Source organism: Nematolebias whitei, chromosome 5, assembly GCF_014905685.2.
Source record: "Nematolebias whitei isolate Nwh7 chromosome 5, NemWhi1, whole genome shotgun sequence".
Classification (NCBI taxonomy): domain Eukaryota; kingdom Metazoa; phylum Chordata; class Actinopteri; order Cyprinodontiformes; family Rivulidae; genus Nematolebias; species Nematolebias whitei.
In genome coordinates this window covers 15,586,092-15,599,517 of record NC_056502.1, presented here as the reverse complement: position 1 = coordinate 15,599,517, position 13,426 = coordinate 15,586,092, and the positions used below count along the sequence as shown (strand labels likewise).

At 44.7% G+C, this 13,426-nt stretch overlaps 1 protein-coding gene across 1 annotated transcript in view; it reads left to right on the top strand.

Annotated features, from left to right (window-relative positions):
• sbk3 (SH3 domain binding kinase family, member 3) overlaps window positions 1-7,375 on the top strand; it is a 9,257-nt gene extending 1,882 nt beyond the window's left edge. Inside the window, exons 2-4 of the mRNA XM_037676616.1 lie at window positions 1,648-1,795; window positions 4,092-4,294; window positions 6,599-7,375. Coding sequence (XP_037532544.1) covers window positions 1,648-1,795; window positions 4,092-4,294; window positions 6,599-7,375 — 1,128 coding nt within the window. The remainder of the gene's footprint in view (window positions 1-1,647; window positions 1,796-4,091; window positions 4,295-6,598) is intronic.
• Window positions 7,376-13,426: the final 6,051 nt, after the last annotated feature.

Here is a 13,426-nt window from a genome sequence, read left to right as displayed (position 1 = left end):
AAGGGCCCCCCCCCCCCCCCCCCAATTAGCTGTTGTGCTTGAAATGTGAGCTGCACGTCAGAGTTATTTGTATGTTTCCAACTAGTTCTTCATAAATTGACATTTACTGTCTCGCCTCTTCCAGAGGTGAAGCAGCTGTAAGGTTTTGTCCATGTCTGTGTAAGTTTAGGTTTGCTTGTCTGTACTGTTAGCAAAACATTTCATATAACAGTGAACAGACTACAATGAAACCCTCAGACGTTATTCACTTGATTTATTTACATCTACAACAGGTTAACGTTTTGGAGTCAATTCATTTCAAGATGGCTGCCCCAGCTAATCAATCTTAGCAAGCACAAAAGTAGCTATAATTCAGCTACTTTTATGGATATTGAGCTCATGTTTGTTGTGTTACTATAAGGTCATCCCTAACACTTAGTTTAAGGGCTGATTGATCGAGCAGGATCTGACTCCAAAATGTTGTCATTAATTGTTGGAATCATTTGTGTCTGTTAGCAAAATATCTCATGAATCACTGGGTATATTTTAATGAAAGTCTCATCAAACAGTCATTATGTGCTCATCTACAACTGATTGGAGTTAGACAAATTTAAGATGGCCGCCACAGCCAATAGACCGTGGAAAACACATGAACAGCTATAACCCAGTCAATTTTACAGATGTTGAGATAAAAATTGGTGTGGTAGTAGCTGAGAGTCATCCCCAACACGTTCTCTGAGCGCTGTCATATCTTGAAAGATCTCACCATTTCACGTAACAAAACGGCTATAACTCCTCATCATCGTAGGATTATCTTCGTTTAAAACTCTGGCTTGAAGGATGGCGGGCGGCATGCGTTCCTTTCAAGGAATGCTACGTCTGTGATTGTTTTTGAAACTTCTGGAGTTCCTCCGATACTTTTCAGACTTGACCCTTTAAGTGTCCGAATGCAACTGTTTGTGTTCTCCATAAAAAGCTCATTAATCAGAAAAACAAGGCACAAGAAAAGTTAGTTTTACTACATATTCAGTGTCAATGACGGGAGTAATTTACTTCATATCTGTTGCCATGGTTACACAACATGGGAAAGGTCACGAGTAAAAATATGTTATCCAGCTCTGATCGCTTTATCTTTTGTGTTAAGCTGCGCCTTAGCTGTTCGCACCCGTTATAGTTTACCGGGACACGTGGCGGGAGATCTTCTTCAAAGGAAATCATCATGGCTTCACAAAACGGTTGATGATGGAAACAGAGTGATTGACAGCGCCACATGTCTTGATTGTCGAATAAAAGGTATGCCAAGAATTAATCCAGTTTGCTGTAAACATCAGCGAAGATCAACCCAGATTAGCAAAGGTGATAATACAACGCAATATATTCCACTATGCTCTGCCAGTAGAACTGGATTTAGATTTTCCATTTCTCTAAACCAGTGAAGGTAACACATGTTTAATATGACAGCTAATGAGATGCATGAGATTTATACTCTGCAGCTCCTGTTTTATAATCAGAATGTGCAGCTTCAGAGGCACACTTCATTCTTTGTAGTGAACTGTCATCATGCTGCTCACTGTGGCTCTTATTTCTCTCGATGCTACAGAATCAAATCCTCAGCCTCGCTGCACTGACACAGAATCTGGGTTTGTGTGTCTGTTTGCGTGTGTCCAGGCCACGGCAGCTCAAGAACTCGACGAGCTATGTTTCCTGTCAGCACAGTCCTTGCCCAGCCTGAAAGTATCCAAACACTTCCAGGTGCTGAAGCTCCTGGGACAGGGATCGTACGGAAAAGTCATGCTGGCCGTGCACAGGAAGAGAGGTCAGTGCAACGTAAAGTTAAACAACCTATTTAACCCGAGTAAGGTAAAGAAGAGTCTGTATCTGGGATCTCGTTCTTTCAAACCTCATGACCATAGGTAAGGGTTGGAACGTAGACAAAACAGTGAATTGAGAGCTTTGCATTTTGACTCAGCTCTCTCTTCACCACAACAGACCGAAGCAATGCCCTCATTACTGAGGACGAGGACCCAATCCATCGATCCATCTCCCGCTCCATCCTACCATAACTCGTGAACCAGACGTCCATATTCTTGAACTACACCTGAGGTAAACACTCCCTGACCCAGAGGGGGTAATCTACCCATTTCAAGAACCAGAGTCTCAGACTTGGAGGAGCTAACTCTCATTCCAGCCGCTCAACACTCAGCTGCAAACCATCCCAGTGCACAATGAAGGTCTTGGCCTGAAGATGCCAACAGAACCGCATCATCCACATGAAGCAGAGATGAGACCCTGAGGTTCCCAAAGCAGACACCATCCTCTCCACGGCTGCGTCTCGAGATCCTGTCCATGAACACCACAAACAGGATCAGAGACGAGGGACAGCCCTGGCAGAGTCCAACCCGCACTGGGAACGAGCTCGACTTTGTGCCAAGAATGCGGACGCAGCTCCTGCTTGGGTTACACAGGGACTGGATAGCTTTTAAATCAACACAGGCACCCCACACTCCTGCAGCAGCCCCCACAGAATGCCTCGAGGAACACAAATCCAACTTCAGGTGCACAAAAATACACATTCTACCATGTGGTTATTTTTTTTAGCCAAGATTGAAACAAATGTCTATGAAAAACTAAATTCACTCCAGCTGCTTCTATAAGATTTAAGAGGCAAAACAACCCCCAGGTGCTGCTGATCAAAAGTACTGATGACCTGATCACCAGTAAGTGTGCCCCCCTCTTTAAAGCAGGAGTTTTACTGGTTTGGAGCATCAATCAGATTTTAAGAACACTAGACGTCACGACTCCAGCTCCTCTTGTTGGGATGTGAAGCCAACAGAATCCAACAGCTGGATGGAAGTCTTCAAAGTTTTTTCATTTGTAAACATATTTTGTCACTATAGAAACCTGGACGTCAAAACGAACTAAACGAAATCACCCCAAGGTCAGACTGTGCAGTGCTCGGAGAAATTAAATACCCGAGAGCTCCATCTTAGACTCTACAGGCCTCAGTTAGCTCATGACAACAGAATTTGAAAAAGACTAAATATATATGGTTTATTTAGAAGGGTTGCCAGAAGAAAGCTTCTTCTCTCTAAATAAATAAATAAATAATAATAATAATAATGGCAGCACAACTTTGGTTTGTAAAGTTGCATCTGAACGAACCCCAAGACTCCTGTAAATTTAGACAGATGAGAAAAAAGTAGAGACATTTGATAACACAGCTAGCTTGTTCAGAAAAAAAAGCAGATACAGCCCGTCAGCACAAACTCTTAGCAACTGTCAAGCACAGTGGTGGTGCGGTGATGGTTTGGGCTTGTTTTGCAGCCACAGGACTCTGACACCTTGCAGTCACTGAGTGGATTGTGAACTCCTCGCAGACCAAAGTATTCTAGAGACAAATATGAGTCCATCTGTCCGACAGCTGAAACTTGGACCAAACTGGTTCATGAAACAGGACAATGATCCCAAACACATCAAATCTACAATAAAATGGATGTAAAGGAAAATACTTAAGGTGTTGCAATAGTCCAGAAGTCCAGACCTGTGGTGGGTCCTTAAGAGAGCTGAGCAGAAATTAATGTCTGCAATTCCCAACCCTGGTCCTTGAGGAACACCATACTGCATGTTTTAGTTGTTTCCCTGCTCCAACATGCCTGATTCAGTGATTTAATTGCTTACTTAAACTCTGTAGAAGCCTGTCAATCATCCATTCATCAAACCAGGTGTGTCAAAGCAGTGAAACAACTAAAATATGCAGGATGGTGTTCCTCAAGGGCCATGATTGGAACCACTAAACTATAGCAACGTTGCAAAGGAGAGTGAGCCAAAAGTCCCCCACAACTCGTGAGAAACTAATAAACAGATACAGTTTAAACTTATTGCTGTTGGTATTGAGTGTAGGGGTGTACTTAGTTATTTTTTTACACATATTTTCCCTTTTGGCTTTCAGGATTGAGTTGCAGCAGTGAGTGAAGCCGAGAAACGCAGTCACTCCAAAGGGAGCTAATATTTGCAAACAGTGTCACTGATGGGCTCAACATGCAGCCCGACAATGCTGAGAGGTCTTAAAGAGTGCATTGTTCATTACTTTACTGTTGCTCTGCTCCCATCAGGAACTCCCATGGCTCTGAAGTTCTTCCCCCGCCAGTCTACCTCCCTCACCTCCTTCCTGCGTGAATACAACCTCTCCCTTTCTTACTGCACCCATCCTTCTCTGACGCGGGCCGTGGGCATCTTCTTCTCCACGCCATCCTACTACGTTTTTGCCCAGCAGGCGTGTCTCTATGGCGATCTCTACAGTGTCATTGTGTCAGAGGTCAGTTAGGCTGGTGTGTGGCATGACTTATGTTTAAATATTCCAGTAATTTCCTGCAAAACACATGAGGAAAAAGTACCTGTAATCCAAGTATTTTATTGCCAAAAGAGCGTATAACGTCCCCCATAAATGCACAAGAAACATTCATGGTGATTAAACAGGATTATTTCCTGATAAATGCATGACAAAGACAAATGTCCACAAAGCGTTTTGGATATGTTCACAGCTCATCTTTCTCTGTGGGACCTGCACAGCTGATCCAAATACACTGAGTTCTCCTTCCTGCCAGTAAAAACTTGAGACCTGTTTGATAACAGCCTCCAGCAGACCTATTTCTGTGTTTATGCCTCTGCCAGGAACACAATAGAGCACTGATAAGCATAAGAGCACCCTGCATTAAGTGAAGGGAGACACAGTAGATGAAGTAAAGCAGGGGTTTCCAAAGGCGTCAGCAAGAGTTCTGGTGACGCAGGTTTTATCGTCTCGTTGCCAGAGTGCTTGCACCAGACTTCTGATCTAAAAAGCTGACTTTTCTTGGTCACTTTCATTTATTTTATTTACATGTCCCCACCTCAGCTTAGTATTTTGCTTATTTTCTGTGATGTACGAGTAGTAAGAGGCAACCCTTAAGGTATTAGCAGTTTGCAGAGAGTACTGTATATAGATTGAACTGTTCTGAGCTAAATTAAAAGAGCATGATGCCTCAAGATAAACATTTTGAAATGTTTGCGTATGGCCCAGGTTAAGGAGAGTTTGCTATAACTTGACAGAAATGGTACAGAATTTGTCAAAACCTCTTAAATTTAATTGTTTTAGTATTTAAAAAACACTGCATTAAAAGTTTTTCAAATTCCCAGTTAAAGTAGCTGTGACATGCGTATCCTACAAATATATAAAGTGGAAGAAAACATCCTATTACTTCAAGAAATTTGACATATTACACTTGATTTTACCTATTTTGTCACATAACTGGTTTATTTTCATTTGAACTTGGTGCAGCCAAGGTGAACCAGGAAGTGACATCAAAGGGGAACTCTTTAAAAAGAGGAACTTCCTGATCTTTATTTATTGAAACTATATTATTTGAATTTTGGCTCTTGTTTGTTTCTCTCTGGTGGTGACTCAACATAATCTTGATTGTGGGTAATTTAAAAATTATAATTAATAATAAGATAACTATGCTAAAATTTAAGTGTTCCCCTTTGTCGTCACTTCCTGTTATTGCACATGTGAATATCTCAGCAACTGTTCATCTCAGTGCTGTGATGTTTTTATTTTTGCCAATGCTATTTTTTTTTAAATGCATTAATATTTGTTTTTACAAAAATTGATGTCACAGACACTTTAATTGTTCTGCTCTCTGACAAAACGTTTAAGTATCAAGACTCACACTTGTGGTGTACATTAAAAATACACGCTGGGAAAAAAATCCAGCGTACAAATTATGTCCATTTTAAAGACATAATTTGCATCATTATTATTATTATTATTATTATTATTATTATTATTATTATCAGAAACTGATTTCTTTCATTGTTGTTGTTTTGTGCAACACCCTGAGGTGACTTTTGCAGTAAATTGACCTTATACTGTATAAACAAACCGAACTGATCTGAAAAGTTTTCCATGAATTATTTAGGCAAAAAAGAGTTTACGTTTCGAGGCTAAAACAACATTTTTGGGGCGTTGGGGAATTAACAATCAATATCACCTTCAAGGAACTCTTAATTAAATAATTTTATTTAAATGACAAATATCACTTGAATTGATATTATAAGTAATTATCAAAATTTAAAAGCTAACTTCTCACTGGAGTGTGCCAAACTGAGCACATTTCAGAATCAGAATGCCTTTATTGTCATTGCACAGAAGCACAATGAAATCATATTTCAGTACAGCCTGTCCATAGAAAACAAACGCATGGGTAGACGGGGGTGTCTGAGGCTGCAGCCTCGTGGGAGGCGCTGCCCTTGTCGTTAGATAAGGAAAAAAGCATCCACCTTCGCCGAGAGCAAAAAGAAGATAAAAAAGATACAGATACATTTGTCTTAAATTAGTTGAAAAATATGATTTTTTTTAAATAACTCTCCTTTGCTGTGCATAAGTTACTGATCTGCCCCAACTTCTGTAAAAGCAGCTTCAACCAAGTACATGAACCAAACATCCAACATGCATCCATTGTGTCAGTTCAGTTAGCCGAAATGCTAAAATAAACAGAGTTCAAGTCAATAATTTGTTGTGATGAAGCTTCTGGTTGAGCGTGACCCTTCATGACCCCTGTTCTTATTGATCCGCCTGTCTCAGGTTGGGGTGGATGAGGACTGCGTCCAGAGGGTGATGGCCCAGCTGAGCGGTGCCGTCACACACCTCCACTCGCTGGGCTTCGTCCACCGTGACATCAAACCCGAGAACATCTTCCTGTGCGACAGCTCCTGCCGCTGGGTGAAGCTGGGGGACTTCGGTCTGACTCGGGCTGCCGGCACCACCGTTCGAGCCGTGTGGTACGAGTCGCCCTTCTGCACTCCGGAGGTGGAAGCTGCCAAGACGGCCGAGAAGGAGATGGAGAGGAGGCTGAATGAGGGGATTGAGGAGGAGGTGGAGGACATCTGGATTACAGTGCAGCCCTGCATTGACAGCTGGGCCCTCGGGGTCCTCGTCTACTGCCTCCTAACTGGCTGCTTCCCCTGGGAGGAGAGCACTCATGGTGACCCCGGCTACTGCAAATACAAGAAGTGGTTTGACCGCGAGGCCGAGAGGAACAAACTAAGAGATGGGAAGTGGAGGGATGAGGAGGACAACTACACAATCATGGAGCAGAGGCAGAAAGACAACCCTCCCCCCTCTCAGTTCGAGGGCCTCAGTCCATTGGTGATGACTCTTTTAAAGGAGCTGCTGCACCCTGAGCCCCAACACAGAGGAACCCCGGAGGAGATCCTGAGCTACCTGGGCGGGCCGTGGCTCATGGAGACTGCCAAGGAGGAGAGGAAGAGGGCAGAGGAGGCTGAGAAGGAAGCCAGGAAAATCAGGGAAACAGGAGGAGTGGAGGAGGAACTGCTCAGGGAGGGAAGAGGAGAGAGATGAGCTCTGTGTTAGGACTATACAGATTTTATTTACATTATTTTTGTAGAAACGACTCATATAAGATGCTGCTTTTTACATAATGTTTGTAAATACCAGGTGTTTTATATATTTCTGTTGTCTGTGATCAAATTAATTAGTTGTACAAGAAGAGTTTGATGTTTGAACAGCTGCTTTATTTAGTACCAATATAACACTAAAATTAATCTGTTTTAATAAAAACAAATCTATCATTTTTATTTTCCGTGTCATGTCCCTGACTCATTTCAAGCATTAACTCACAACTGAACCTTGGTAGGCTGATTTATTTTTTATTTTTTTACATTTTCAATCAAATAAAACATCTGAAACAGTTTTAAAAAGAGACTGATGTGTGCATTTATTAATGATAGTCACAGCTCATATGTGCTGAAGCAACAGGTGCAGCAGAGCAGATCTAAAATTAGATAACAATGTAATTTATTACCAGAGTAATCCTCTTCCAAGCCTGTCTGCTTGTAATTCTCTGGCATACGTGCAACAAACAAAACAGTAAAAGTCCTGGTTATTAATAAAGTACAGTAAAAGGAAGCTGCAGGACGTCAGTCAAATAAACTTATGTCTAATGGGTCAGCAAATAAAGTTTGAAATCAATTTAAAAAACCAACAGAGAGTCAGTGAAGTGAAAAGATGGGATATAAAGGCAAAATGTTCTGAATCTGTAGCAAATCAAAATATATAAAACTGGTACAAATGATGTTTCTGTACTGTGAACATCTTACAATAAGGCTCCCCTTATATATGCTAATAAATAGTTTCTAGATACGTTATTAATTCCTCTATCAACAATTTATAAATCAATAACTGCTTATTATGCATTAATTAAGGGTGACAGAGACAAAACTGACCAGTGTGTTGCCAAATAGTGAGCCAAATCTGCCACCTATCATCTAGAGTTGTTAAATTAAACATTTCAGACTAACTTACTACCTTGTGAGCACAATAAACATTTCCATCCATCCATTTTCTTCCACTTATCCGGGGTCGGGTCGCGGGGGTAGTAGCTTAAGTAAGGAGGCCCAGACTTCCCTCTCCCCAGCCACTTGGGTCATCTCCTCCAGGGGAATCCCGAGGAGTTCCTAGGCCAGCCGAGAAACATAGTCCTTCCAGCGTGTCCTGGGTCTTCCTCTGGGCCTCCTCCCGGTGGGACGTGTCTGGAAAACCTCACCAGGGAGGCGTCCAGGAGGCATCCTAAACAAATGCCCGAGCCACCTCAACTGGCTCCTCTCAACGTGGAGAAGCAGCGGCTCTACTCTGAGTCCCTCCCAGATGGTCGAGCTTCTCACCCTATCTCTAAGGGAGAGCCCAGACACCCTGCGGAGAAAACTCATTTCGGCCGCTTGTATCCGAGATCTTGTTCTTTCGGTCACAACCCAAAGCTCTTGACCATAGATGAGGGTAGGAACATAGAACGATCGGTAAATTGAGAGCTTCGCCTTTTGACTCAGCTCTCTCTTCATCACGACAGACCTGTACAGTGCCCGCTTCACTGCAGATGCTGCACCTATCCGCCTATCGATCTCACGTTTCATTTTTCCCTCATTTGTGAACAAGACCCCAAGATACTTGAACTCCTCCACTTGGGGCAGGACCTCCTCTCTGACCTGGAGAGGGCACTCTACCCTTTTCCGGCTCAAAACCATGGCCTTGGATTTGGAGGAAATGATCTTCATCCCAGCCGCATTGCAATCGGCTGCGAACCGCTCCAGCGAAAGCTGTAGATCACGATCTGATGAAGCCAATAGGACCACATCATTTGCAAAAAGCAGAGATGCAATCCTAAGGCCACCAAAACAGATCCCCTCAACACCTTGGCTTCACCTAGAAATACTGTCCATAAAAGTTATGAACAGAATCGGTGACAAAGGGCAACCTTGGCAGAGTCCAACTCTCACCGGGAACAAGCCCGACTTACTGCCAGCAATGCGGACCAGGCTCTGACACCGGTCATACAGGGACCTAACAGCCCATGTCAAAGGGCTTGGTACACCATACTCCCAGAGTACTCCCCACAGGGTTTCCCGAGGGATGCAGTCGAACGCCTTCTCCAAGTCCACAAAGCACATGTAGACCGGTTGGGCAAACTCCCACACACCCTCCAGGATCCTGCTGAGAATGTAGAGCTGGTCCAGTGTTCCACGACCAGGACAAAAACTGCACTGCTCCTCCTGAATCCGAGGTTCGACTATCCGACGGACCCTCCTCTCCAGAACCCCCGAATAGACCTTACCAGGGACGCTTAAGAGCGTGATCCCCCTGTAGTTGTAACACACTCTACGGTCCGCCTTTTTGAATAGGGGGACCACCACCCCGGTCTGCCAATCCAGGGGAACTTCCCCCGATGTCCACACAATATTGCAGAGTTGCGTAAGCCAACACAACCCTACAACATCCAGAGCCTTAACGAACTCCGTGCGAATCTCATCCACCCCTGGGGCCCTGCCACCGAGGAGCTTTTTAACCACCCACCTCGGTGACCTCCGCACCAGAGATTGGAGGGCCCGACCCAGAGTACCCAGGCTCCGCTTCCTCAGTGGAAGACGTGCCGGTGGGATTGAGGAGGTCTTCAAAGTATTCTGCCCGCTGACCCACAACATCTCGAGTTGAGGTCAGCAGCACACCACTTCCACTACAAACAGTGTTGGTGGTATACCGCTTTCCCCCCCTGAGACGCCGGATGGTGGACCAGAATCGCCTCGAAGCCGTGCAGAAGTCATTCTCCATGGCCTCTCCAAACTCCTCCAATGCCCGAGTTTTTGTCTCAGCGACCACCCGAGTCACATGTCGCTTGGACTGCCTGTACCCATCAGCTGCTTCCAGTGTCCCACATGCCAAAAAGGCCCTATAGGACTCCTTCTTCAGCCTGACAGCATCCTTCACCGACGGTGTCCACCACCGGGTTCGAGGATTGTCGCCACGACAGGCACCGCCAACCTTGCGGCCGCAGCTCTGGTAAGCCGCTTCGACAATAGAGGCATGGAACATGGCCCACTCGGACTCAATGTCCCCCACCTCCCCCATAACATGTTTGAAGTTCTCCCGGAGGTGGGAGTTAAAGCTCCGCCTCACAGGAGACTCTGCCAGACGTTCCCAGCAAACCCTCACAATACGTTTGGGTCTGCCAGGTCTGACCGTCATCCTCCCCCACCATTGGAGCCAACTCACCACCAGGTAGTGATCAGTGGACAGCTCCGCCCCTCTCTTCACCCGAGTGTCCAAGACATGTGGTCGCAGATCAGATGAGACGACAACAAAGTTGATCATCGAACTGTGGCCTAGGGTGTCCTGGTGCCAAGAGCACATATGGACACCCTTTTGCTTGAACATGGTGTTTGTTACGGACAATCCATGACGAGCACAGAAGTCCAACAACAGAACACCACTCGGGTTCAGCTCAGGGGGGCCGTTCCTCCCAACCACACCCCTCCAGGTCTCACTGTCATTGCCCACATGAGCACTGAAGTCCCCCAGCAGAACAAGGGTGTCCCCAGGAGGTGCACTTTCCAGTACCCCATCCAAGGACTCCAAATAGGGTGGATAATCTGAGCTGCCACTTGGTGCATAAGCACAAACGACAGTCAGAACCCGTCCCCCCACACGTAGGCGGAGGGAGGCCACCCTCTCATTCACCGGGGTGAACTCCAACACACAGGCACCAAGATGGGGGGCAATTAGTATGCCCACTCCTGCTCGGCGCCTCTCACCAGGGGCAACTCCAGAGTGGAAGAGTGTCCAACCCCTCTCAAGGAAACTGGTTCCAGAGCCAGAGCCATGCGTAGAGGTGAGTCCAACTATTTCTAGCCGGAACCTCTCAACCTGACACACCAGCTCAGGCTCCTTCCCCACCAGTGAGGTGACATTCCATGTCCCAATAGCCAGCTTCTGTAGCCATGGATCAGACCGCCAGGGTCCCCGCCCTCGGCCACCACCCCTCCCACATTGCACCCGACCCCTTTGGCCCCTCCCACAGGTGGTGAGCCCATGGGAAAGGGGACCCACGTCTCCTCTTCGGGCTGTGCCCGGCCGAGCTCCATGGGTAAAAGCCTGGCCACCAGGCGCTCGCCCACATGCCCCACCTCCAGGCCTGGCTCCAGCGTGGGGCCCCGGTGACCCACGTCCGGGCGAGGGAACATCAAGTCCATTTCTTTTTCCCATCATAGGGGAGTTTGATAATAAACATTAATAAACATTTGTAAACCAAAATTTTTAGGATATAATATTAGTTGTGGATGCTTATAACGCAGTGATAAAGTACAATATTATATGCTAAAGATAGGTTTATAAATGCTTATTGTGCTTACAAGGTAGTAACTTACTCTAAAATATTTAATGTAACAACTCTAGATGAAATATATAGGTGAACAGATTGGGCTCACTATTTGGCAAGAAAATGGTCAGTTTTGTCTCTGTCACCCTTAACTAATGCATAATCAACAATTATTAATGATTTATAAAGTGTTGATAGAGGAATTAATAATGTATCTATAAACTATTTTAGCCATCTATAAGGGGAGCCTTACTGTAAAAGATCTTTAAGAAGAGATTTTCACCATAAAACAAATCTCATGCAACACCAGTTTGACTTCCATACTCAGAACTGTCCTACAATGAACCCAGAGAACGACAGACATACAGTCCTGCATGATGCAAAACACTCCTTACTACATGAATATAGTAAAATCTTAATTCTGTGCTGCATTAAATAGAGTTAAATTAGATTTAGCCTCAACTTCCCCTTTTGCAACCTGCACAGTATCACAGTTTCAGTTTGGACTGGGTCCCTGCTAGTAGCAAATGCTAAAGTGCAGTGTGAAAGTGCCAGCAGGGCCTCTGCTAACCCTTTGCCGAGAGTCCCTCCAGATGGATTATATAAATAGATCCCAGGCCCGTCTATTCACACAGCACACATCATCACCTCCCTCTGACTATCCGTGTTCTGCAGGCCTCCAAATGCAGAAGTCAGGCCGTGTTGGCGCCCCGAGGCCTTTAGCAGCACAATCTGGTGGAACGCTCTTATCCATTTTGTTCATTTTAGCTCTCTGTTCTTTTCAGCTCAGCCCTTGTGCAGATTTCATTCTTTATTCCTCCTTGTTACCTTTTCACTTTCATGTTTGCTTCAAATCTGCTTCCTGCTTCTGTCCATATACATTCAAATATCAGACTTTTTTTTTTGCAGGACGCAGCAGATGTAAATCAACATCTGCACTTTAATAAAAATAATATATATATATATATATATATATATATATATATATATATATATATAGTTTTAAATGCAGAAGAAATATTAGATTGGCTGTATTCGGGGAACAGGTCTCATGTGACACTTAGGTGGAGAGTAAAAGGAGGACCGGAGGCTGACAAATGAAAACACATGCTGCAGACCACAGGGACAGCAGAGAGCCAACACCAAGATGCTGATCAGGGTGCAAATCTGCTGGAACTTCAGAAGGACACATAGCAGCCGGGATGAAAACAGGAGAAACGAGGACAGCGAGTCACGCAGGCTGCTGGCACAAACTGAACCCAGTGAAGCTCAGTTTACTTCTATATGTGCTTCTAAGCGAAGGCAAAGATTTGTGAAGATGAGCGACACCATATCTTTTCTGGACACCCAAGAAGCCTGCATTCACCAGAGTCATGCCAGCAAGACTCTAATTTCACGCTGGTGTAAGGCTTTAGCACAAACGTTATCATTTTCTCACAGTCTGCTTTGTGCCACTGATTTTAAAGCACCTTGGGGTGCCACTGCTACTGGATTAAAATATATATTTTCAATGCTTTTAAAAGCTTGTGTTCTTTTAGGATTATGAAGCCTGTTTCAAAACAGCACAGAATAGAAATGATGCTTAATATCCAGCGCCAAAGTCACCTGTCGTGAGGATGTTGTGCCAGAACAGATCCTGTTATTAGAGCCTGATTGATGGCTCAGAGGGGAGCAAAACAAGAAATCCCTGCCAAACGAGTGAACTCCTGAAAACAGCCAAGGGACGCATAAGCAACCGAGGCCATTTT